The following is a 27,207-nucleotide window of genomic DNA, read 5'->3' as shown; positions in this document are numbered from 1 at the left end:
GCACTGAGATAGACCATGAGTATGATGAAATGCCCATGAGTATGATGAAAAGTCCTCTAAGAATGAGATTAAAAAATTGGGATACTATATTCTTTTCCAGGAAAAAAAATCTACTCCACCACACATTTGTACTTTCTCCTTCCTTTTCTCTTCCCTGCACAAAAAACAGGCTCCCAATCTCAGCTACATTTACACAGTGAATGTGTTAATGATGTGATCAGTACTTGACAAGCCAACAGAGAAGATCTCTGCAGACTCCTCTTGAAACAACAAAAGCAGCTTTAAAATCTATTATAATGGCCAATTACTGACTATATGGTATTTAAGTGGGCTGCAAAAACTTGTACGTAAGTACATAAGCAAGCAGGACTTAATGTTGACTCTGAAGTTGCCTTGGTTCCATATCTGGAAGTGAAAAAAAAAAAAAAAAAAAAAAAAAAAGAGGACAGTTTGCAAGTTCAAGACATTTTTAAGAGAAGCAGCTTAGAATCCCATAATGCAAGGAATGGGTCTGGTCAAGAGCAGGTGGAACAGAACAGTATGCAGAGAGGTTTATTGTGCTTGCAGAACCGGAGATGCAGCCTGATGTGATCTGTATTCATCCTCCCCACGCCAATCAGTCACCAGGGCCATGACCCATTAACTGCAGAGCACGTTCTCTGGCTCTGAAGTCCTGTTTGCTTTTCCTCATGTGCACGTGCGCTAGGCTGAAAACCAGATTTCAAGCATACTTCGTGGAGCCTATTCCACAGTTACAGCTTAGCCTTATCTCAGGTTTCTATGTAGCTGCTTGCTTTTTGTCACTGATTTCAAAACACGTCATTTCTGCATTCATCTGTGTGTGCCATTCTTAAGCCCAGATACTTAAGTTACCTAATTTCTTCAGTGTCAACGTTCAAACACAAGATCAACAGCTCTGCTAAAGATCACCAGGTGTTCCTGGCTCATACTAAGAGCTTCCCTTGGGGTTGTTGTTCTTTATGGGCCTCTTCATTTTTGTCAACAGTGCAAAGTAAAAGAGAAAACTGATCAGAATGAAACACAACCTGTTTTCTAATCAATCAGCCCAAGATTTATGATATTGGGAAATGAGTGCTCTGCCAATATTCCTTCTCTTTTATTTACTGTTCCACAACAATGACATGCAGTCAAATAGTGATCAATCAGCAAGATTGTTTTGATAAATGTTATATGACATAAAGGTTCTTAAACGCCTTACCTCAAGTACCAGGATAACCCTCAAGGATGAACAAGTTCAAAGAAATTCTCCATCAATTTACAGCTTTTGAGAGGATATATTTGCTTCCATTTTAGGCCAACCTATTCAAAATAAAGAAAATTTATGGCCTCAAAAAAGAGAAATGGCAAAACAGCAATATGTATGTAACTGGGGCACATAGCTGTATAAAGTCAAGAACATACTTCATACTAAATATCTAACATATTTTAATTGACATCACATGAGTTTAGCATCATGTTTTTTCTTAATTTATTTCAGAGGTTGGACAGACTCTCTGTATCTACGTTTACGCAGGAGAAATCGGTGCAATCACAGAGACCTGCAGAATATTTCCCAAAACGGTATGTTAAGTATGTTTACTTCTTTTTTTGTAAAACGAAACAAAACAAAAAACACTTTACTAAACAGATACTTAATGAAGCATTAGTGGATCTCTTTCAGGAAGTAGGAGAAAACCTTTTTTATTTTCATGCGTGTCTTGTGGAAAAGTAGAGAAAAGCGCTTTTTTAACTGAACGCTGTTTCTTCTGACTGAGTAGGGAGTATATGCAGCAGGTGATCTACCTAGATATAAGAAAGTGTCTTACATGGTACCTCACCAGATATGTCTATATACGGTGAAGAAGAGGGGGATTTATATGAGATATAAGAGGTGGGTAAAGAACCAGCTGGACAGGCGAGAAGAGAGGGTTTGAGGGAGAAACTGCCCATCTGCAGAGGAGGGATTAGCAGCGTCCCCAGGCATCTGTCATGGGACCAGCGCTGCTTCATATTTTGAGCAGTGAGCTGAGAGTGTGCTTCTGAGCACCTAGGGATGATGCAAAATTGCAAGGTACCAGCAATCCTGCAGCAGGCCGGATCTTTACACAGGAATATTTTAGATGAGCTTGTGAAGAGCAGAGATGGCAATGGCATGAAACGCAGTCCTACGTGCCAGAGCTAGTGGGGAGACACTTGTCCACATGCTAGCAGCTCATCAGTGAGCTCCAGAAGGTGACGGCAGATTGGAGTGCAAAAGGGAATTTCAGGGCACTAGAAAGGGGCTAAGGGGGTTGCACGGTTCATCATGCACAAGGTTTTCTCTAGAGCTGGGGACGTGCTTGATCCTTAGGTAGCTGAGATCCTGCTCAGAAAGGACTGGGTTCTGCTTTTCCGATAGAGAGAGGCCCTCAGGGAGGACTTGGGGAATGGAGACTTTTGCAGCATGTTAGAACACCTTGGCTACTTAGCAAAGCAAAGATTAAAAGTGACTGTGGTTTTTTTTTTAATGCTTTGGTGGCATAAACAAGTCAGAGAGGGAAGAATGGTTTAAACTGAAGCAAACTCTTGCTACAAGAACAAGGATACTCATTAGTCATGTCTATTCCAAGTGGAAATTTCTAATTCAAGTGGAATAAAAAGTTACTGACTACCAGGAGTGAAAAAATAGAATAGCCCTCTAAACAGAGGAGTGAAGGTAAAAATAAATCCTGAGCTGTTTCAAGATGGAGTTTGATCAAATTTATCAAAGGGGTTGTATGAAAGGATGTCAGTTATCTCCCTTAGAAATTAAGTCTTACAGTGTTAGATTTTGTGTGTTGGTTTAGGTGATGTCCCTGAACAGCAGGTTTAAAAGATACTTGATTATTCTGTAATTATTGCATTTTATTTATATTGTATCTAATCATTTTTTCCATGCTTCAGAAAATTGGCTGAAGAAGCTAGGGAAAGCTTATGCTCCTTAGGTAGATAATTTGTCTTTGTGGGATAATTTCATGATGAATCATATTGGCCACAGATGAGGAGCACTGCTGCCCCTAGTGGGATTTAAAAACTCATTGACTTCTTGGGATTTAATTTCTTGCCAGATTTAGGCTTGGGAAGAGTCTGCTCCTACCCCCAGCTCAGGCAGGGAGAGGTCCTACCCTGTAAGAGAGGTTGCCCAATCCCATAGCGTGAAGCAAGGGTCACCTCCCAGGCTCAGCTGGACATTTTCACGAAAGAAATTCCCTTCTGGGGCCAGGACCCAGGGCACTAGCAATGCCTCTGATATGTCTTCTTCCCTCCTTGTGACACACATGGTATTTTTGAGGCTTTTAGTCTTTTGCACAAAGAAAACACAGAGTTTGTGTTTCTCATCCCTCAGCTACTCTTTCTGGCAAGGGAATATAAATATGCCAGACTAGATGGTCACAGTGGCCCTTCTCACTTACATCCGTTAATCTGACTGCCCTGTCACCTTATGTCCCCTTCACGCTAATTGGGGGATGCACTTTCTCCTCATCCTTCTTCTCCATTTCCTCGCAGACTCTCAGACAAGTCTCCCGGCGTGCGTCACTCCTCTTTCATATCTCCTTCGCGCTCACTCTGCAGAAGTCGGCAGGGTAGAAAAGGAGGTTAGCTCGTGTCAGGGCAGGCCGCTCTGAAGAAAACCGAGAGGGGAATTTACAAAGGGAAGAATTACAAGCAAGAGAAAAATCCCAGGATGCTTTATATAAGCTTGGTGAAATAGAATATAGACACCCTATATGTCTATATATTTCTATATTCTATAAGATACATATATAAAATACGCTATTTCCAAACACTAGCAGTATATATTCCTTTGCCATTTGCAGTCTGACCTACTTCTTTTTAGGACTATTCCCTTTGATTAGAAAAATTATGTCTTATTAACATGTGCTCTGGCTCACTGAGCAATCAAGCACCGGATATCTCATGGTGGCTCCAAAACCGTTTAAGAAATAATTTTATTTTAATTTCAGCCATCTTGGAAGTGCTAGTCTGCTTGAACACATCTAGAGAAAACCGGAGAATTTCCTCTTTGCACGGTTACATTTCCAATTGCTTTTATGATGTAGGAGCAGAAGATGATTAAAAAGCAATAAGCTATTCTCAGCAACTTGACTCTGGTGTAATTGCAACTAGTGTAATTGGTACAATCTGGAACCAAACTCTTTCTATGCATGCTAGCCCCTCTCCTTGTCAGACTCACAAAGTCCAGAGCAAGCGGATTAAGAAATTCACCTCAGAAGTCTTTCAAGGTGCATGACATGTTGGGTTGCTCACTAGTAGAGGCAAAAAAAAAAACCCGGACTCCTTGTGAAAACAGGAATCCCACTGGTCTGTGAGTGTTTGACAAGCCACCCAGAGGGGAACGGGAGAGATGCAGGAATAACTGCTGGGATGCTCAGCAGCATTGGGGTGACTGAGATTCGGCTGTTCTGCCTCATCTCTTTTTCCCTCTTGCATGCTTTGAACATCAACTCCACCCTGGATCATAAAAACTTCCTCGATGAGTCCATTTTCCCCTAAAAATGGTCTCTAAAAATGCCCATCATTTTCTTGATTTGTTGCTTTGATTTGTAACTGCCTCTAATGCTTTTGATCTGCTCCTCACAATCACCTGCCTTCCTGGAGGTAATAGGCATCCAAGAGCAGCTTGTTGCCTTCCTGTAAGTGCACCTTTTGTGCCTGGGGCCCCTAAGGGTTTCTTTGTGGTAGAGCTGCAGGCAGCTGGGGAGTTGTGTGGCAAACGGGTTTCACAGAGACACGTTTTAGTTGAAATCTTACAGAAAAAAGGGATATTAAAAAAATCAACCAGCAGACATTATGTCCTAAGCCTTATTTTTTTCTAAGGATTGTGTGTGGCTCTTGTTCTGCTGAAGAGATCTTTGCGACAGAAGGAACAGACTTTGAATGGACCAGCAACCCTCAAGAGAGAAGCTGCAGAAAGATATATTCATTTCTAGGCTGAAAAGACTGTATTATTTAAAACATAAAAGATTCCTTGATATATGCAGCTGGCATCACTGTGAGTGATAATAACAAAGGCGCCGATATTAAAATGCAAAGTGCATTATTGCTACCTTAGGGGTTTATCTCTGAGCACTTTCACCAACCCTGATCTAGTGGAGATTTAATGATGTTCCAGCCACAGCTTTCCAGCCACAAGCTGCAGGGAGGGCAGGATTTGCTCCTTAAAGTACACATCAGAGGGATGATGCCCAGCAAGAGGAAAAGAGAACAAGACTAGGCAAAAGCTGAGTGAAGGATACAGGGAGTGTAATATAGGAAGAGAAGGGTGAGAAAGCAGGAACACAAAAGAAGTGGGGCCTGTAGGCCTGCTCCTCTGAAGTTTTATATTTTTGCACATCACTATAAAGTGATATTGGTAGTCTCTGGATAGCCAAGATGTATGCATGTAGCCTTTAAAGACTAGCTATTAAGTTTTATTCATAAAAACTTTACTAATTGGGAATGCTTTTCTCAGTTAAGACATAAATGAAATATTTTAGTCATTCGCAGATGCTTGGGTTTAGTTAGTTCTTTTCCCAGGGGAGGAAAGATTTGCATCCAACCATCTGAGGGAATTGCTACTGAGATGCAGAGCTGCCAGGAAAGATGCATTGGCCTAATGCTGATTTTCCCAAGTCTGCCACTCACAGTGAGAGCAATGCATGCGCTGGAGCGATGGTGTCTCAGCTATTTTAGATGCATTACAGCATCTTCCCAGCCTCCAGCTGCCTCTCCAGAAGTGCACAGTGTCTCAGAGATGCTGTGTCGTATCTGCCAGCCCTGCCACAGGTGTCTTGGATACTCTGGGATGTCAAAAACAGCACTTGCTGCCTATGTTTAGGACCTGAATCACTCCCAACGTGGTATAGCTGTGAGACGTTCATTCCCTCCGCAGAGTGAGAACAGCTCGCAGTGGGAATAGTTCCCTTTGCAATTTATAGGGAAAGTTAAAAGTAGATCAGCTGCTGACAAGTCAGGCTGGCTGGTTTACAAGAGACTAGTATGTTCAACAGATGGGAAGAAGCTGCCAGATCTGAACTAAATGCCAGATCCAAACAATCCAGTACTTAAAAATATTCCATTTTCTACCATCTCTAGTGTGTGACTCACATGAGGGCAGCAGGTCCCTGCGCACAGCATTGCTTCTTCATGTTAGAACCCAGGAAGGTCGTGGAGATGGCTTCTTGTTACATTTTTTAGTAGTCCTACTTTCTTAGAAATACAGATGAAATTAGGATTTGCTTGTCATTTGTTTATGGCTGTAACAGTAACGTACTATTCCTCTTATTCCCACTATGTGTGATCAGGTGGTTCTTCAGGAAACCTCCTGGATTTAATTAAAAGGTGAGTGTTTAGCGTGATGTGAATGGTGGCTGTGGGCACAGGAGCACTGCTGGAGTCAAACATTAAATTTGTGTTTTGTGTTTCCCCTGGCTTCATTAATGCTGTTTTGTATCAATGTAGGTAGATGTGGGCAGGATCACTGTGTTATCTCAAGCAAATAGGATTGAGTAGTTTCCAAACGGTGAGGGGCAGTAACTCTCCTTCCAAGATGAGCTTGGATGGGCTGTGGGGTGACTGGGTTTGCTCCATGGTGTTATACGGTTCAAATCTGAAGTGATTTAAAGACCTCTCCCACAGAAGAAGTAATAATATAACTTAGCTGTCAACCATGGATCTTCAGACCACATCCTAATTTGACCTTGAACCCGGTCCTACACACAAACTTAGTCATCAGCCAAGCGTAGCCTCCTGCTCCCATCTCTATTTAAAAAGTTCCAGTCTTCATTGATATCTTTTCCCTGAATCGATGTCTTTGTCATGAAATGAAACTACTTGATTTGGCTTCTGAATGATACAAAGCCAGGAAAAAAAAAGCGAAAAGAGAATGAGAGACAAAAAGGAGGTATGAAAAAAAATATATAGGAAACTTTACAAAAATATATTATAGGAAAAAGGCAAACAAGCAAAAAAATGGAAGTGTAGCCATCTGAACACTGGCCAAATCTCAATGAGTTACTTCCAGATGTGATCTCACCTGAGCACAGCGTGTGATTCAGATACAGACAGTGTATTTCTGCATTAATAAAGCTGTCTATTTATATTTTAGCTTGGCTAGAAACCAGCTGCTGGACAATCCAACCATAGTCGTGTACGCTACAATCGGGAATGATGTCTGCAATGGGTAAGGTGTAAAACAGGCTAACATTTGCATTATTGTATGTATGGCTTCTTTAGAGTAGTCCTGCATGCTTGGGTGTTTCGTCTCCTTGCTGTGGGCTTCCCTGCTATGTCATTTTTCTTTGCTAGTGGCATCTGCTTCTTTCTTATTTCTCTGCTGAATATACTGGTTAGTGCTTTTAAATATATTCATCATTACCACCAAGCAATCCTTATCTGAAGCTTGACTTTCATCCTGCTACAAGCCTCTAACGAAAGATACAGTAACTAATAACATGTTTGAAGTGGAATATTTCTTACTTAGCAGCTGAAATGGAATATAACAACAACAGGGGAGGCGGGGAGAGGCCAAGAGCTCCAAGAGCCACAATGCTGTCCCCTGTCGAGGTTTATTTTCACCCTGCCTCTCCGCAGTGCTGCCTGCTATGTTATCCTGATGAGGTTTTCGTCTTCCTGGCTCTGCTAGCGTCATAAGCGCAGCAGGAGAGTGAACTGAAGCTTTAGAAAATAATAGTCCTGGCATTATCCATTAGCCATGCTCAAAGGGAAGCCGAGAGGTCACCGTTTTGCTGCATCTCATCCTCCCGGTAGCGGGAGATCTGTAGCCCAGAAAGTTCAGGCAGAAAACACCATGCAGCCAGGCAGATACAGAGCAGGTACATCCCTCGGTCTGGGTTTTGTGGGTATTCTGAAGAGGCATTTTGCTCTTCTTATTGCTGCATTATTTTCACTGCGATGAATCTTCAGATTTTCTTTCAAGCAGAAGAAATAAATCCACCTAATAGCTGAGGCTTTCAAAACATTCATTTTAGTGAACGATATGCATACAGTTAAATCCCCTTCACAGGTTTCTAACAAGATCCCACCTGCAGGTTATATAATAAAGTTGGGGCTATTATTAAGGCTGTCAGGCTTTGCCATTAAAGATATGCCGTTTTTCTTATGGCTTTGCTCAGCAGAAAGCTTTTGGGCCAAAACGTTGCAGGTGGGGTGGAGTGCTCTAGCCTGGGAGTGATGAGGGCCCCGCGGGGCTTTACTGGTTGCACCGTTGCCTGAGCCAGGGGCAGAAATGGGCTCTCAAGTTCCGCCTTTTAGGCACTTTCACGGGCCCACCGTCTCTTTCCGTATGCTTGCAGGCAAAGGGAACCACATCCAGCAGGAGCCGTAGCACGTAACGGAGTTGGGAAGAAGTGGGACCAGCTTGTAGCGTCGTAGGGAGAGGAAAACTGAGATTGGGAGCAGGACTGCAGGGAGACTGGTGCTAGGGGATTAAAAGGGACTCGAACCAGGAGTCTGAGACAGAAGTGAGTGGCCTTCCTCCTCTGGCCTTCTTCTTTCCCCCTTCAACTTGCACAGACTGGTGAGGTGCCGTCTCAGAGATTTGTCCAGAGCTCTGCTGTGCATATATTTCAATTCTGGCTTTGCTAAAACTATTTCTTTTTCTTTGTTGTATTCCTCTTTCCCGTCTTTAATACTGCTCTGTATTCCTGTCCAAAGGGAAAAAAAATCCCCATACAATTTAAGTCATTCTGGCTTTGCCTCATCCATCTGTATGTTCTGAAATACTATTCATAATTCAAAACACTGCTGTCTCTTTATCCCAGCATTCATTACCTGACCGTGGCAGTTTTGTCTCATCAAATCCTCTTTGCTGTGTGTTTTCCTCCAAAACATTTGCAGCACCAGAAGAGGCTGGGGCTACAAGGCTGCACTGATTCCTGTGGCTCCAGCGAGGGAAGATGCTGCAGCTTGTGCAGAAACACCCTGTCCCATCCAGTGGGAAGCTAAGCAGAGAGATTTTGCAAGAGCCGGTTGTTGCATGTAGCTGCCCTGGCTCTGATGTATCTGCAGAGGTTATAGAGGATGCAGAGCATCCAGTGGGCCTAACCTTAAACTAAAGGCTAACCCACTAAAAATACTTTAAGGACAGCTTCAAAATGCAGCTAGAGAGCCCTTATAGCATGAGGCTGTATTTTACCTTCAATAGGGCGCAATGTGCTTAACACACCGAGGGGCAAATCTTAGCCAAAGCATTGTTAAAATGTCAGTATTTCATCCCATGTGAAGAGAAGGGCATTGAGTAATATGGATATTTGCAGAGGAAAAAGATAATGAAATTGGCAGCATGTGTTCCCAGTTCTGTGTTCCCAGTAGTCTCCCCACTGTGGTGTCCAAACCAGGGGGGTTAGAAAAATAAAGACAGATGGCAATGGTATCTCTCAGCCCACTGAGGTGTAAATGTGGGACACAATGCGGGACACACAGACTTGGGAAAAAAAATAATAATAGGAAAAGAAAATAATGAGCACCAGAAGTCTCAAATGCCATACAGTCGTAGTGCATATTTGTGGCATTTGGGGTAAAACACAATTTCCCCAGCCCTTCTTCCCACGCTGCACTTAACGGCATCTGCACAGGTAACAGCAGTGGGACAAAAGTGGGGTGGGACAGCATCAGCCTGGAGGGGAGCCAACCACCTTCTCCAAAGTGGCAGTGCCCAGGTCAAAAAGTAGGTTATGTGAGCTCTCCACAGGGGAAATTTGGGTTACAGGAGGCCCAACAACTTGTGTGCGCAGCTGGGGCACTGGGACATCCCTAGCTGCCCACCTGCACACTCAAGGGCAATACACAGCTCTATTCTTTACATCATAGGGCAAGGAGTGGTCCATAAAACAGTCCCATCCAATGCAGCAGGCAGTCAAACAAACATCCAAGCATTAATGTCCGTTTGCTCTGCACTGGCACCATGACTTGTGGCAAACGCCAGCTTCCAAAGGCCCCAGGTTTTCAGGAGCTATTGCCGTCTGCTGCACCCCAAGGGAGATGCTGTGGTGGTAACACAACACCCCAGAGCGCTGCCTCAGGCGCCTTGAAGACATCACTGCAGTGGCCAAAACCAACGTGCTCACTCTTTGCTTGGTTTTAATTTCATAGTCTGACACATAAAGGAAATGTGAAGAAATGCACTGAAATATCTGCATGACTTAATTGGAAGGCGACAGGCAAGTGTGGCATTATGAATGCCACATGAGTTTCTTCTCTCACTGCTGTGTTTGCTCGTGGTAGAGGCCTTACATGAGGGCAGTATTTTGAAATCGAGTGCTGCAACACCTGTAGGCGAAATGAGGTAATTTAAGGGCAAAACCACAGTCTTATCTCAAAAGACTCCTTTTGCTTGGGTTGCTGTCACAATTTTGAGGCTGAATCCTAATGCTGTTTTTTTGATTTCGCACTAACTGAAAATTCTCAAATGCCTCAGAAGCACGCTCTGCATTAAGATAAATTTCCTGGCCAAGGAAAGATGCCTAATTATTAATTTTTATGCAAAATGCAGCCCACTAGAGAATCCCAAAGCCTTGCTTGAGAACACAGGTCTCCTACGTGGGGACTCCTTTTTTCCCCAAATGCAAATAGCTCTATTGCCTCAGGACAAAACAAGAGCGCTCTGAGAGCTTATATGTGTACAATATTCACTGACAACAAATTCTACCTGATTTCCCAGCTGCTCATTGATCACCGCGAGCATTAATGAAGTTTGCCCCTCATCCTGGGGAAGCTGCTAAGTCATATTGGCTTTACTTTAGAGATGGGGAAACTGAGTCATGGAGTTGAAATGTGCATAGTGTGAGCTCATGCAGGGCTTGGCAGAGCAACCCCTCACCAATCTTATTTGGGGGCAATGAGGTTAGATCTCAGTATGTGTTAACAACGTGGCAATAAGCAACACAGCACCCCAAGATGGCCTGAGACTCACTCTCCTCTCTCCATACCAAAGTTTAAAGAGGAAACAGAGCCAAATTTGAAGCAGGAAGCCAGAGGTTTGTTGTTCCTTCTTCATTCCTGCCTTCCCTAAAGTCATCTCCAAGGGGCTGCTGGTACCACTGACTTCATCCTCTTGCACATTATGGAAAGTCTGAACACATCTTTAACAGTAAAGCTTCTTAAAAAGCAATTTCTCTTTGATATCCTTAGCCAAGCTGAGTTGCCCCCATGTCATGAGGGGCTGCTTCCCAAGATGCTCATCTGCGTCCCAAGGCGAGCATTTTGTCCACGAAGGCTCCTGTGCCTTCATAAACCCTTGTAGGCCACTTTAAAACCACAGCGTGGCGGCTCACCTGAGCTGAGCAGATAAAGCTGAAAAGAAAGGGTTGTTCCCTGCAGCTTGGCCCCCTCTTTCTTGGCATTTCCACAGGACAGGAGACGGGACGGGGCTGCTTCCCCGGGGCTCGCTCGCTTTTTCCTTTAGCCTCCTCCTCGGTTCAGGACACGTTCTGGACAGGCATGTTTTCATGTGTGCAAGCAGGGCAGTGGTTCGTGGGAGAGAGTGGTGAGCCCTTCTGATATAAAAAAATGGTTGTTTTAATAATATAACTAGAGCAGTATTCTCTAGGCAGCCTGAGGATTTTTTGCTTATTTGTTTTTCTTATATAAGTTGAAATTTATTTCAGTGTTGGGCCGTTTTTTTGTTTGTTTGCTTTTTGTTTTGTTTTCCTGAGACATTTACAGCTGAATGCAAAAGGGGAGGGATAAGCCTGGGTCTGAGACTCTGGCTTAAGATGTTTAGGCCAGCTGGCATGCCACAAAATGCGCTCTGCTCCTCCATGTGAGACTTGGACAGCTCCTGTACCCTATAAAATTTTTCTGAGGATTAGTGGATCAGCAGTTGAATATCTCCTCCCCCCAGTCTCCTGCACTTGTTTGGACCCCTCACTGCCCTCCCCTCTTCTTTAGAATAGGAGTAAGAGTCATGCGAAACATGAGAGCCAACATTACAAAAACAATATGTTGAATGTAAGCTATGCAGAGTAATCTGTGGGCAAAACAGCCCTGCTTCCACCCAGGGCAATCACATCCTTCATCTTAAAGCCCAAATGTGCATAGCAGCCCCGTTTCCTCCAGCTGTGAGGTGACCTTCAGAGACTCTCTCACAAGGTGCAGCACCGTGCAACCTGTCAGAGCCCAAATCAGCTCCTGGCTGAAGCTTGAGGTAGATGGTAGGGCAATCAGATGTGAATAGGAGGCTGGGATTTGATAAAATACGTCAAGGTCAATGTCGTTGCAATCATAAAAAGCAATATGAATTTCTAATGACCTCCAATGGACAAGTTCCTGGTTGTATACCGAGTACTAAGTACACTAAGGCAGAGGGCCCTCTCTCATGTAAGTCTTGCCACTGGTTTATGGGTGGCTTAGGAGTTACTGCCACATTGAAACACACATGCTGTTATTTCCTACAGAATTTAGATATTCTTTGGCAGTCTTCAATATGAATAATAATCCTTTGTTTTACAATATCTGCAGCCTACCCAAAGCAAAGCACAAGTGGTATTGGAATAGTTTTACATGAATTTTAATACCACAAGAGACTGATATTAATGGCACCTGCTTCATAGCACTGATTCCCTTTTCTGCAGCCATTTGAAAACAATGGAATTGCTCTACCATAAAGCCAGAAAGAAAGCTTTTCTTATGGAAGCCGCCTACTAAAAAGGAAATGCATGTCTTCTTAAATGAGAGAAACTTTCACTTGCTGCACTGAGGGCTGTTTTTATATCAATCACTTGTGATTTTGGAAATAATGAACACTCTGGCACACTGTCCTTTTCAAAATATTTTCTTTAGTGAATATAATGTGGCAGAACAGCAGATACGAATATGCCACCATTTCAGCCACCTCCTGAGGAGCAATATTACCTAACACAATACCCCGTTTACATCCTCTTTTTTCACAGGGAGCGTGACACATTGGCACACATGACTACACCCAAACAAATGCTCTCCAATGTCATGCAAGCTCTGCAGTTCCTCAACACCCGTCTTCCAAATGGCAGCCACGTGATCCTAACAGGCTTAGTAGATGGACGCTTTCTGTGGGATAATTTACATGACAGATACCATCCTCTAGGTAATTATGAGATGTTTTGGGGTCCTCTTGGTTATCTGTCTGCTCATGTTTCCTACTCTCACTGAATGAATCTATTGACAATTTCAAGCAAACACAGTAGAGTGGATGAAATCTGAAAGGTGTGAGGTGGAAATCAGCTGTGAATGAGAAGTAAGGAAGGAGCTGGAGCAGATCCCTCTCCTGTCTCATGTCCATACTCTACCGCCAACTGAGCTCCAAACAAGGCTTAACACATGCTCTAGGGATTAAAAAAAAAAAAAAAAAAGCAACTATTGTGTCTCAGTCTTAGCCCACACTGGGCTGGATATCTGAGGGGGCTATCACCATGTAGGGAACACCCCCACTTACTGATGTGTAGATGTCTTGATAAAGCTGGATCTAGCCCAGGACAGAGTTGAAGAATTTGCAAAAGACCAATTAGATATTACAGAAATAAAATTCCTTCCTGCATTGTGTGTCTGCCATCTCCTAGTCTATGTGGTGGTGTTGCGAATCAAACTTTGCATCATGTACAGGTATGGTTGTGAGCCTCCTATGAGTGCACTTACCGCAAAGTGCTTACAGATAATGTTTTCAGAGATTTGGAAGCTGTCAACTCAGAAGGTGCATAAAGATGCCTTATCTGACAATTACAAGGCATCTTGTTCATTTGCTTCGTACTATGAAGAGAAGTATGGTCACAAAATTGCATATGATCACCTATAATGACGTGTGAAATTCCATACCTTTCCCTAGAAAAGTGGAAGGCTTAGAGGATAAAGAAGTTTGGAAGTTCCAAATAAATGTGACCCCACAATTAATTAATTAAAAAAAAAAAGAAAAAAGAAAAAGTGAACTATTTCATACAGGTAGAAAGAATAGCTATACAAACAGCAAAAATATATTCAGTGTTCTCCACTTAAACATCTGCATAAGGATCCAGTGGTCAAATTTAAGACCAAAAACATCTCAGGAAGCTGGAAGTTGTTGCTATCTCAGGGATAACCCAGATCATATAATTAAGCAGGGAATTATCTCTTCAGAGGATTTTGACACTGCTGGGTATTAATGCTTTCAGGGGGCTCTGTGTCCTGGTTCTCATCCAAGGTTAATCATTGTCAATGACCCCATAACTTCTACTTTATATACAGTTGGCTATTTTACCCTTCTAAAGCCTCATATCAGCAAGTCTGAGGTCCAAATTTCTATTTTCCTTTTCTGATACTCCATTTAGTTTCCTTTAAAGAGCACTATACTACTAGAAAGCAAAAAAAGGAAAAGAAAAAAAAAAGCTTGTCTGCTTCCGGACAGAGGGAGTCTATAATAATTATTTTTAATCACATACATTCATTTTTTTGCCTGAGTACATATTTATCACAGGGGTGGTTTCTTCTACAGGATATCTAATTATCAGTGATCACACATAGCTTTTTTGGCACAAGTCAAATGAGGAGTGATTAGCTATCGGATCAGTTGGAAAATTTTCAGCGGGCCTGATTTGCATTGGAGGGAACTGATTAATCCTAAGCAACACATTTTGCAGCAACACGGCATTTCTGACAGATTTTCCAACAAGTTACAAGCAGGTTTCCCAGCTTGGCTGCTGGTCAGGTGCTATCAGAAGTCTGTCAGACTTTTTGCCAGGTTTTTACCCACCTAGGCTCCTGTGAGCCAAATCCAAGGGCTTTGCTCCAAGGGCATCCCAAATGCCTGTCCCAGAGCTTGAAGCTTTCAGGCTATGAGAATCCAGGATGTCCTTATCGTATAGGAGATCATGCAGCTGTCAAACTCTACTCTCACAGGCTGGGTAGTATCTGCCCCCAAAGCTGGCAGAACTATTTTGCCCAAGAGCTGGAAGACTGTGTCCCACCACAAAGCCAAAAAAAATACACTTATTTCAGAGTTGCAAAAATAATGAAGTGTGACAGGATGATTGGTGAGCTACAAACTCCGAGAATTGAGTGGTCAATTAATTTCTGAGCTGGCGGTGGCTACCATGGAAGCAAAAAGGTCATGAAAAACGAGTAATTTTCTCAGCAAGCCAGTCTATAGCGTAGCACAGGGAATTTGTCAGCTGGATGTTTAGCTTAGTGGTTGAATCCACTCACCCACACAGGCACATCCACATCCCTCTGTGACAGGAAAATTGTTTCTCCCTTTTAAAGCTAACCTCTGCAAGGTAAATGTGAAGCTCAGAGCACGCACAGCCACCCCCAATCTTCCCTTCAGGTTTGCAACAGCTGCATTTGTTTGGAGAGTGAAAGATGTGGTAATGGATAAAATATCAATCACTCGCTCCAAGATTTGCACGGGCAATCAAGCCCTTGTGTAAGAGGAACTGATGGGGAAGGGCAAGAAGTGCATCAGAAAAAAGGAGTTTCTGCAGGTTGTGGGGACGACCATCCTTGTGGGAAGCTCAGGGTGACCCCTCTGATTGCCAGGAGCTCTGGCACCCTCGGTTCAGCCCAGCACATGGGAATGGGCAGGTGGGGATCCCAAAGCCACGTTGTGTTTGGCCTTCAGGCATGCACTGTTTCCCTCTCTGTGTTTTGCAGGGCAGTTGAACAAAGATGTCACATACAGCCAACTTTATTCTTTCCTAAACTGTCTGCAGGTAAGATTTCCCTCTTTGAGACTGGGAAATTTCCTTTGGCTTTCTGTCTGCTGGTCTGCTACTAAAGCCTGGCTCTCCTTGCTTGTTCAGGTGAGTCCTTGCAGTGGATGGCTGACTTCCAACGAAACCCTCAGGAACTTGACCTCGGAGGTAAGTCCGGTGAAAGCTGTGTCGGCTGTGTCGACAGTCTTTGAATTTACTCTGTCTGTATGTTGGAGGATGCAAACCTCATATCCCAGTGCAGAATGTCAACTTGGGCTTTTCTTTCAAAGACAGGGAAAGCATGTAAAAACCTGTGTATCTGTTCTCTTCAAACACCTCCCAAGCTTGAGGATATGGCGCAGTTAAGTTAAGGGATTTGTAGGGGTAGTGTCATTCTGGTTTCCCAGCTCTCCAAAGTTATTCTCCAGCAGTGCAATCTTCCTGAGACCCAAACGTACAGGTTCTTGTTCCTTAAGGAGAAAATGTGTGTAATAAGAGAGAAAAGGCTTATGAATCAGGTAGCTGTGAGTACAAAAAGTCAATTGCATAGATTTTGTTGGCAGCAGGAGCAGGCCCTGAGAGCAAGATCTTTACTCTGTCTTTATTTGGGATTTGTGCTAATCTTGCTCAGACTTACTTGCCAGATGGTCTGGCCAAGGAGCATCTAGACTCAGTGCATGAATGGGAACAGACAGAGCAGAGACGCCTTTTAAAACCCACCCTAAAAATCTGGCTATAGAAGTGAATGTCACATAATATCAGCCACTAACTCCACTTCAGTGCTAGGAGATGTTTAATCTTTGCCCTTTGCAGGCATGTAAAAGAGATAATAGTCAAATATTGTCAAAAGTGTCATGTCTATGCGATTATATTAATGCTTGCATTCACTAGGTAAAAAATAAATCCTCAATTTCCCCAGCTTTACATATTCATTTAATTTTATATCCCTTCCCTCTTGATTTCAGAGAAGGCAAATAAGCACATTGCTAAATCTTTGCAGGATTAGAGCCTATATATTTGTACAAACAACACAACATGTAGTACATGAAGCTTCTACCTGTGAACAACTCCTGTGTCTGCAGGATATGAATTAATCTTCCTTCTGAGTTCCTGTCTGAAACTAATTGCCTATGTTATCATCCAAACTGGGCATGTTAAATATTTAGGAGATTCTGATCTCTGTTATAGCTGTAGAAACCACATGGGATATATGACTTAGGTAGAGGTCCAGTGGACACAATTTAATTTGTAGCAAGTGAGAGCAGAATTTAATCTCGATAGAAAAGTGTTAGCATCCACAACACAGAAAGGCTAATGGAAAAGGACAAAAAAGTTTCAGTTTTCTTTAAGATGAATGCAAGTGATTTGGTTCATCAAGGCACCTGAAAATTAGATTCTTCATAATGATAGGGGAGTAAGGACACTGCTAGAAGAAGTGTATAATAAAATAACTGTAGGCTGTATTAACCTTATTATGCCCAATGAGGCCTCACTGAAATCTCCAGTGAGGTATCGCATCACAAGCTATCTCCCACAAACCCAAAGGCTAATGAGGTTCAGTATAAGTGTATGGTATAATGAAGAACTCCTTTTCACCTCCTTTCCTCCAGTTAAACAGCAGCATTAGCTTTCAAATTCCTGACTGCATATTGCTGACAAAAGCTGAACCACACAAAGCAGCATGAGTAGTGATGAAGTGTCATTAAACTGCTTGGTTTTACAGAGAGCTTTACAACTCTCCAATGTCCTGAAAGAAATAGCGACATCTGAGAAATTCAGCAATTTTGATATTTTCTACATGGATTTCCCACTGAGACAAAGTAAGTTGCCTTTTTTCTCACATTTGTTCTCAAGAAGCATTTAGACATTGGTGTTGGGCTGCAAATAACGCTGCTTGCATGTAGCTCTGCTGCAAGGACAGCAATGTAGCCAGTCCACCTGGGCAATGCTGGCTGCAGAGCTAGGGGCATCAGGGTACCTTGAAGTGTCTTCTCCTGGTTCCCCTTGCAGCGTGGGCACCACTGGGTCTAGGGCCAGATGCATTAGGACCGGGCATTAGGCTTTGCGTGCTGTGCGTTGAGTGTTGGTGCTTGGCATCAGCATTGGGTGTTGGACATGGGTGTCACCTCCTACACCAGGAGCTGCAGGATGGCCCGCACTCCTGCTTTCATGTTGCGTTCTCCCAATGAGCGGTGCCTCAGGAAGGTGGCTTTTTCCCAGCCAAATTTCCTGCCCAAGCAGCAGCGCCACCCTCTTCTCATACCATGTTTGCAAAAGCACAAGCACCTCTTCTGTGGGGAACTAGCTTCTTCCCATGCTTGCTTAAGTACCTGTAAAATATTGCAACTCCAATTTGCAAAATCCTTCCTTACATGATCCTAAAACAGTGGTTAGATAAGCAGCTTGCCTAAATCACTTCCTTCTGCAATTGGCACTTAAAAAAAACAAAACAAAACAAACAACAAAAAAAAAACGCATGACCCAAAAAAACCTTTTTCTTTGCGAATGTGAGAGGAGCAGGTTAAGCCTGTCATTTCAATTAAGTTCAATTAAGGCCTGGAGCCTAGTGTCACTCGTTTTTCCCCATGCACCACTGTGCAGAGCCCTGCTTCACCTGCGAGAAGGAATTTCTGAAGGGACAGAATCACCCTGGCAAGACTTCAAACACGCATCTCTAACACCCCTCCCTGTCAGTGGCAGCATAAAGCTGTCAAGGCACCTAAGTTTATTGTAAAAAAATCTCAGTTGCAGCCAAATCCTATCAAAATTTGTAAACTCACATGACCCAATTCAGGAAGCTGGTTCTGGGATGCATGCAGACCATGGAGAAGAAGGTAAAAGATGATAAGTAGGGTCTTTCTGTCCAAAACTTTGGCTTAGAGATGTGGACATGACTGTCAAGGTAGATATCATAGTATAGTTTCAAAATGTTCAAGTCTATTTGTGAATTTTGTCTCAACTACTTAATATTTAACAAGTCATTAGGATACGGAACAAACTACCTGCTGGGTAGGCAAATTACTTTAATAATTAAATTGCTAACTTTAGGTAATTTATTTGCTTTCATGAAAAGAAACATCTCAATATAATTTGCTGTTCTTGATTACATCGCATTAAATAAATGGGGTAAACAAAATCACACACACACATACAAACATCAGCTCTGAAAGACACTTTGCAAAGTTTCTTGCAGCCCTGGAGCGAACAACTTCAGCTTCCCATCAGCAAAACTGTCAGCTCTTGAGGGTGCTTGTAAGCAAGTTATGGCTGCTGACCTACTTTTCCAGTCTCTTTCTGAAGCAAGTGCAAATCCCTCCCTAGACTCTCCAGACATCAAATATTTAGCAGCAGCTGCATGCTGTGATCAGTACGTTGACTTCAAGCTGGCCTATGCATCCACATATACCCACATAGATATATGTACATGGGAAGCTTCCGGATTTCTTGCAATGAATTTTGGACACTAGCATGCATTCTAGGTGGACATTCAAACCAGGTGTTGGCTTCGGCTGAAGGACTGAGTAGTTTCTTTAAGTAAGAGTGCAAGGACAGGAGTGAGAGGCTGATCATTTTGTTTTTTTTTCTTAATGGGGCAGTGGGCAAGCTCTGGCCTAGTCTAGGCAATAGGCACTTTTAAGACTAGCTCTGGGTTTATCTGATTGAAGGGTGTGTTGGTCCCAGGACTGCTCTAGGGTTTTTGGAGCAAGTATAATGGATCATATTCACTTATCGTGATACAGATGGGTTCCACTTACTCATCTACTCGTTCTGGTGCTCGGACAGTAGTCCTTCTACAAAGTAAAACACCTTATACAGTCTCATAGTTAGTATATGATATTATATTTAATGCTGTAGACAAGCTGACCCTATGTATAAGACATGTCTCATGTATTGCAAATTTGAAACAAGCCCCGGAGACTCTGCCTTTAAACAGGTTGCTTTGGTGTTGAATTAAAGATCTCACATCTGTTTCTATTCTCAAAGCAGGGATAACATTGTGCCTTTAAATGGGTTACTTTGCTGTTGAACTAAGGATCTCACATCTATTTTTCTATTGTCAAAGTAGGAATATTACAACTAAAATCTATGAATTCAAAGTTAAAATGAGGACCTGGGCATCACTTTTTGACACAATAGCCAGGGTCCAGCAAACAGCAGTGAGTTCAAGTCAAAAATGTATTTGAAAGGAGAGGCTTTTTCTCCTGACAGGATGCCTGCATAATGCTATTAAGAATTCTTAATCCATCATTATAAAAGAAATTATTGAATTTAGAGCCTGCTAATGCCATATCCACTCATCCAAGGTTTGATCATTCTCTAACCCTTTTGAAGAGAGAAAGCTTTTTACTGCTCTGATCGCTCTGGGGTTTACAGTACAGCATCATTTGCATTGAAAGGCATCCTTATGCAATTCAAAAAGGTTATTCTTTTTGTTAGAGTTGAAAAAGACCACTCAGAACTGAAAATGACATTCTGTTCCTGAAGACATCAGCCCATGTGAATGTTGTGTTAGCATCTCTTTCTATAAAAAACCTGCTCCCTTCACCTTCTCTTATCTTTTCCTTTTCTTCTCTTTTTTTTTTTCTGCTCTGCTGAAGATGCAGCCTAAACAAGACATGCAAAAGTATTACATCAGTGTTAAATAATTTATGGCCTTACTTGCTATGGCGTCAGTGTTGGCTAGAAAGGAAAGTGAATTGTTTTACAATCGTTTATGTTCAAAGAGCTTCCTTGCATAAATAGCAAGGATTAAAAATAACAATAATAATAATAGCACCAAGGGCTTAGGCGCTGCCTCAAGGAAAAGGGGGCTGAACGTGACGCTGGCTTTGACAGCTTTATATAAACTGTGATGACACGAACGTGCGAGTCGCGTGCGTGGCGGCGGGGCGGGCGCTGACCGCTGTGCTCTTGGCTCTGCAGCGGCCGAGGAGTGGCACCGCATGGGCGGCGAGCCCTGGCAGCTCATCGAGCCCGTCGACGGCTTCCACCCCAGCCAGGTAAGAAGGCAGCACCAAAACAGGGGCTGTCACTCCGGGGAGGGCGCCCTGGGGAGCCGCCTGCCCCAGCGGCCGGTGCGAGGGAGTTGTGTTTAGTAAGACTGCCATGGTGCTGGCAGGCAATCCGGGTGCTGAAACGCGCGGTTCAAGCTCTGCAGATGCCGATGCCAAGGAGCTTCCCTCTTGGGCTGTTTGGCCTCCAGGGACTGGTGGTGGTAGGGGTGGGTTGTGGTCAGAAAGGAGTGAAAGGGGAAGAGGAGGAGCTGTAAGGGTGGGCTTGGCTACCCCGGCCTACCACGAGGGCACCTGATTCCCACTGCACATGCCTTCAAAGTCGCTTCTTCTGGCCCTGTAAGATGCTAATGCGCATGCTGTGGGGTGAGCTGCAAACGAACCCATCCTTTCTCCACGCTCCAGCTTCAGGTTTCCAAGATGCCTGAAGCACACCAGCCAGTCTTCCTAAAACAGCCTGAAGTAAAACCCTCTGCGAGCTCAAAAGTGATGCACAAGCTGTAGCAGCAACAACAAAGTCTTGCTTGAATTTCCAAGTCAGCCATGTTGCAAAAGTCCCCTCTCCACCTCAGCATCAGAGTTAGCAGGAGACATTGAGTAATCCAGGCCCACTAAAAAACAAGGTCCTGATACTGTCACCTTGAGGTAGGCAATTTAGGACATGAAATTAAACTGCACAGGCCAGCTTGTCTCCTTGAGCCCCTTGGAGCCCCAGGGTCGTGATGGAAGTCACCACTTGCTCAAGCAAAGATGATGCCTTAATACAATTTAATCAGCTGACAACAGGTAAACCCAATTGCTTGTGTTTTCAGTCCTGGCTCTTATGCAGTGATTGAGCTAGAATTTTGCTCAGGTAAACTACAAGCAAAGGAATTGCAGCAAGTGGGGGAGAAGCTGATGGCGATGCCCATCAACAGCAGAGCTGGCGTCCTTGTCTCCCTCTTTTTGCAAAGCTCTGCCAGGCAGCCATGAAAGCGGCGCCTGCCCCTCGCCAGTTACACATGGGGATGGGGCCAGAAGCGGATATCCCTCGGGGATATTTTGGGGCTAAAATAAGGTGAGCCTCGCACCATGGTCCTTCACACCACTACCTCCAAGGTAGCTGCTCCCCATTCCTGGTTGCCCTGTGTCCCTGTTACCTGTACCATCAGGGCACGCGGAGCACCAAAGCCCAGTTAAATGCTTTCAACACTATTTCTCATGCAGTGCCGGTCAGCTGAAGCTGCATGGGCACTTGCTGCTCGTGTTGAAAATGGCGCCTCTGTCAGAGCAACTGCCCCTGCTCGGCTCCAGGCAGGGCCACGAGGGCCACACAAAAGTCCTCGCAGCCCGAGGCCACACAGAGGCACGTTTGGCTTGTCCACCGCAGGCCTTTTGAAATAAAGCAATTAAAAGAAAACTTGGCAAATGAAACAAGAGGGAAAACAGCAATGAAACAAGTCCCATTCCCAACCCCACCATCTGCGGGAAGTGTGTGATGCAAAGAATGTGGAGCAGGGAGAGAGAGAGGGGGAAAAAAAGAAAGAAAGATAGAAAGAAAGAAAGTCTGTCTTTGGATTATTTTTATTCCACACCTGTGACCGGCCTGAGGCATTTTACAGCCACCACTGGCAGCAGGTGTCCATGGGCACCTGGGCTCGCAGGAGCACCCACGTGGCAGCGGCAGAGGGAGCAGAGGCCACGGCAGCAGGACTAACCTGGAAGGCTCCTCCAAGCCCCGCAGGGGAGAGCTCGGCGGAAAGGGCTTTAGAGCAGCCATGAGCTCCTGGCATGCCAAGCTGCGGGATGCAGCCGAGGGACCAGGCTGTCCCCATTCCACCCCCTCCAGAGCTGGCATCCCGCAGCCTTTACAACCTCCCACTGCTGCTGTTCCATGGCATTAATGCTTTTGTAGGTGGTTTTCCCTTGTGCTCGAGGGGTCAGCCGTAGCCACTCACAGCAAGTGAGTTACTGCACTTCCACTACATATTGAGTAGCCTTAGCACTGGCACTATGCTGTGAGAGAGTGGCTATCCTAATAAAAAGTGAAATGTGCTCCAGGTGACCCTGCTTGGGCAGGGTGGTTGGACTAGGTGGTCTCCAGTGGTCCCTTCTACCCTCAAACATTTTGAGAAGGGGAAGAGAGAGGAAGCGTGACCATGGAGTGATGTTTAAGAGTACACTTGAGAGTGAGAAACAATTTGTTCCTTCTTTATGCTATATATTTTTTTAAAGTTTTACTTTATTCCAACATGAATGCCTCTGGTCAGGCACTGCTTTAATACCATATAGTTCTTCCTAGCAGGAGAGAATTGGTGCTGTTCAGCTTGTCAAGTGAATGAAGTCTCTTATTTCAAGCTCTGTAGCTATTCCCCCTCTCCTTATGTACGCTGTGACAAATAAGTATGATAGGATGTGGCTTGGGGCATTTTCACTGAACCTCCTCTGCGAAGATCTCAAAGCACTTGACAAATACTTGAGACCATTTGAACTGAGCAGTACTCCAAGGAGCATGTAGATATCATAAATATTATAGGTCTTGTGCTGGACGCAGAGAAACTTCTGAGTCTGGGATGCAAACAGAGCAGAGTCCCTGTGTGCCACGGGCGAGCTGGAGGGATCGTGCATTCCCTCGCTGTTGCTCTGGTATCTGCCTCTGCCTTTCACCCCTTCCTTACCTAGCCTCATTCCCATCCAGAAGTATAAGTAGTAAAGCAGTGGCCTATACATCCATGCCAGCAGCTGTATCCTGGAGCACAGCGGTACGGTTAATATACAAAGAATGCAGATGGGAATTGAACCTGCTTCGTTTCATCTTGCGCAAATCTTTTAAGGAGGAAGAAAATGCAACACTTCATTTCTCCTCTTAGAGCTGTTCTGGTTTTTCATGAGATAGAAAAAGACTAACTTAGGACACTGAAGCAGCAAAACTACTCCCCCTAGTCCACACTCCAGAGAGCATTTTATATTTAAAAATATTTGAAAGGAGGGCTAAATGCCAAGTGCTTATTTATTCAAGCAAGGCCATGGTTATTCTCTTACTGAAAGTTTCTCGAGAAGAACAGGTGTCTTCCTGGCTGTTTTTTTTTTTTACCTCACAACAGAAGGATGCAAACTCACACCTGTTCCTGGCCTAACCCTGTTCCTACTGGGTTCCAAAGATAAAACACAGCTGTGAGTTTTCCAAACCTCTCCGCTCAGAGCTCGGGCCCTTGGTGCAGGAAATTCACACCCTTACTTTTGGCACAGGGTCCTTCAAATTCCCTGGCTGGGAGACACGGCTCCCCAAAGCCACGCGAGGCCCTGCTCAGAAGAAATCCGACTTTCTCATTCTGTTGACTACACAAGGAGCCTGGGGACTTTTCCAGCATCTCTTCTTTTCTGTAAAAAACCTCAGTGAAAACCCTTCCGAGAGCCAGATGGCTTCAAGCACGCTGCTTTTCCCCCAACAGCTTATTGCTTTGTTTGCAAGGCACGACTGTGCCGTACAAGAGCCTCCTGTAGAAATGGCTCCGTTTCTTGCTGTGTGAGGTTATCACGGAGGTGCTAAAGCTCCCAGCCTTGTGAGCCGGGAGCCACATGGGCTGCTTGGGAGATTCTTAATGATTGTGCACAGGCAGCGAAGCACAGCCAGGGCACCATTAGCTTCTCCCTCATCCCTTTCCTCAAGTCGCAGCAACACGCTTTCCAATCAGGAAAAAAATACGTATCAGTTTAGTTGTTTATTTACATTTTGCTCAAGCAGGAGCTCATCCACAGTTTGGTGGAGAAAAGAGTAGATAGGCAGAAGCTGCTAAAATAACAAAGCCACCACCCCCTCCCATTCACCCAGGGCACTGCAAGATTTTCTTAAATGTTTGGTTAGAACATTACCCTCACAAGAATTTAGTTGCAACAATACGTGAATTGCAGCTGCTGTTAACGACTGAGCTCTTTGAGATTTCAGAAACAACAAAAAAGTAATTTCAAGAATTAGGAATTCTTCTTTGTGTCCCGCTGCTCCTCCAAATTAGATTATGTAACCCATCAGTCTGAGCAGGACCTGCACAGTTTAGGATTCTGGGCATATACACCTCAACCTGCCATCAAGAGTGGTCTGAGCAGTGCAGATAGCTCTCATGATCCTTTTTCAGAGGCTACATCATGCAAAAATCGCTTGAAAAACAAACACAGCACCCCTGCTAAAACAAAACAGGGAAGGCTTGGGGATTTGTACAGGTGCATTGGAGGCCAGAAGGGGCCATGCTGATGCTGACAGGTCTCCACCCTGGGAAGCAGTAGGTCTTCCCAATGAAAAATGTGGTTGATTGTATTAGAAAATGTGACCAGGAGAAACTTCCACATTATCCAATCTACTTTCTGCACCAAAATTGCTGCTAGCTTAATGAAACCTCAAGTGACTAGGAGTGCAAGACCTTCCACCCCACGCTTGCGGATCTTGATATATGAGCTCGGAGTAACTGGAAGTTCTCGTCTCCTGGCCCATCATTACAGCTCCTTTCAAGAGGATAGTATTTAAAAGTGGTACATAAAATAAAACAAACATGCACACATACAACCCAGTTTGTTCTCCAAACACAGTTTGGGAAGTTTGGAAACACAGTTCAAATAGTGTTCAAATAATTTGGTTCCATCAACTCATTTTCTCCCTTAACAAAACAGCTTTGCTAGCCCTATTTACACCTCAGGTTAGTTATGTTTATGAGAACAAGCTTTTGATATCATAAGTATAACTATAGGTAAGAAGTTACAGTAAAAAAAAATGCATTAACTTGGTGCACAAATGTAGTTGAAGCAGAATCAGGCGATTCTTTCTTCCCCCTTTCTCCTCCCCTTGCTGTTCTTCATCCTGTCAGTACTGCAGATGTGATTTATCTTCTGGGCATGACTTCCAGGGCAAACTGGCTATGAAAGTTAGAGCAGTTCTGCTCCAAGGGGAAAAGCTACTTAACAGCTTTCTGCAGTTCTCATGGAAAGAGGCTCCGAAGCCAAGCAGTAGCATGTGTGAATTTGGGGAATCAGAGCTGGTTAGTTTTGAACCTACATGTAATCAGGCCTCTTTTTCCTGAATCCTGTGGTTTCCAAATAATATAGTGGAAAAAAAATTTATCACTAGGTATGAGAATTTAGAAGTCTGAATTCCTTTGGTCTTGTAAGAGATCTATGCTTTATATCTAAGTGGTGCTTCTGAAATTCTTTCAAAAAGGTTAGAGAAGAAAAAAAGCAGCAGCCCCCATGGCTTGGTAACAGACATCATAGGCATGAGGAATAAGTTGGAAGCTACCACAAGGTTGCAGGACTTACTGTCTACTTGTATCATAGGTATATTTTTCTATAATTGATAAAGTAAATTGTATAAGAGACAACACATGAGGGGAATGTAGAGGGGCGTTGCACTCCAGTTTTTCTCTGAGTAGCTTAAAAACAAGGCTGGTTCAACATAATATTTAAAGACAAATTGGAGACAACCTGTCATCTTACAGGGAAAGAAGTGATCAGGCTTTTGCTGATAAATCTAGTCCTTGCTTTGGTCAGAGAAGGGTAAATATGTAATCCTGCACTTTTTATTGTTGGGGAGGGGGTTGACCTGCTCAGGAGCTAGAACTAAGTATTTTCTGTGGTTAGAGGTTACTTTCTGGAGGTTGGTTATACAGTGGACTCTCTTTTTCTGGTGAGGTCTCCTAAGTACTGCCACTAAACAAGGACATTGTAGAGGTGCAAGAAAGTGATGGTATTTGTGCTGTTGCAGATTGCCGCAGCGCTTGGAACAAGCATCACGTGGCAGAAGGCGCTCCATGACTGGCCTCAAGTGCTCGGCCAGGAGAATCCCTTCAACAACCAGATCGAGGCCATATTCAAGGATCAAGGCGGACACTGACTTCCGAACAGCTGGGGCCTGGCAGCACATTTATGGTGCTGCTTCTCAGGGCCTTCCAGGAAACCAGATGATTAAAGTCAGAAGAAGGTACCAGTTATCAAAGTCAGACTTCTCCCCCTCCTGCCCCTGAAGGGCAGCACAAAGAGCTTGTGAAGAGAGCCCAGCAGCACCGTTTCCAGTGCTGTGTCTGAGCTGTGGAGCCATCCACCAGCACAAACAGCTCATGATTTTGCTGGGGAACCCCAAGAATACAGATGGCAGGATGCCTGCCAGCCAGGCCAGTTGTTGTACTGGCTGGCAAGTCCATGAGACTTTTGCCCTTTGCAGCAAATTCCTAGCCCTATTTTTTTTTCCTGCCCTATAAGAACATGTTTCTGGGTTTTCTACTTCCACTATTTCAACAGTTAATCTGATCCCAAAAGGGGAAGAAAAAACCCAACTCACTATGTTGCTCTAAATTGTGTATATGTAATTGCTCTGTCAATACATTATTTAGCTACTATTTGCTTATTAAAGTGTGCTAGGAATAACAAGGCACCAGGATTTTGATTTGCCTGGCAGTGTTAGTTCAGCCCGACTGCATGCAGGTTCTTTTCTTCCACCATTTACAACATTGAAACTTGACAGCCCTTCCTGTATTTACAAAAGGCTGCTTTTTTAA

General features: G+C 43.9%; 1 protein-coding gene across 1 annotated transcript in view; it reads left to right on the top strand.

Annotated features, from left to right (window-relative positions):
- Positions 1-26,692, top strand: part of AOAH (acyloxyacyl hydrolase) — a 74,330-nt gene extending 47,638 nt beyond the window's left edge. The window contains exons 13-21 of the mRNA XM_088521097.1: positions 1,499-1,581; positions 6,324-6,360; positions 7,127-7,201; positions 12,930-13,102; positions 15,637-15,695; positions 15,786-15,845; positions 17,401-17,497; positions 20,601-20,677; positions 26,418-26,692. Coding sequence (XP_088377223.1) covers positions 1,499-1,581; positions 6,324-6,360; positions 7,127-7,201; positions 12,930-13,102; positions 15,637-15,695; positions 15,786-15,845; positions 17,401-17,497; positions 20,601-20,677; positions 26,418-26,546 — 790 coding nt within the window. The 3' untranslated portion in view covers positions 26,547-26,692. The remainder of the gene's footprint in view (positions 1-1,498; positions 1,582-6,323; positions 6,361-7,126; positions 7,202-12,929; positions 13,103-15,636; positions 15,696-15,785; positions 15,846-17,400; positions 17,498-20,600; positions 20,678-26,417) is intronic.
- The last annotated feature ends 515 nt before the right edge of the window (positions 26,693-27,207 follow it).

The sequence above is a fragment of the Tinamus guttatus genome, unplaced genomic scaffold (assembly GCF_059628265.1).
Source record: "Tinamus guttatus ecotype Peru unplaced genomic scaffold, ASM5962826v1 Tinamus_guttatus_pri_ptg000115l, whole genome shotgun sequence".
Lineage (NCBI taxonomy): Eukaryota > Metazoa > Chordata > Aves > Tinamiformes > Tinamidae > Tinamus > Tinamus guttatus.
The sequence above is the reverse complement of the archived record's forward strand: the minus strand, read 5'-3'. Positions and strand labels throughout refer to the sequence as shown.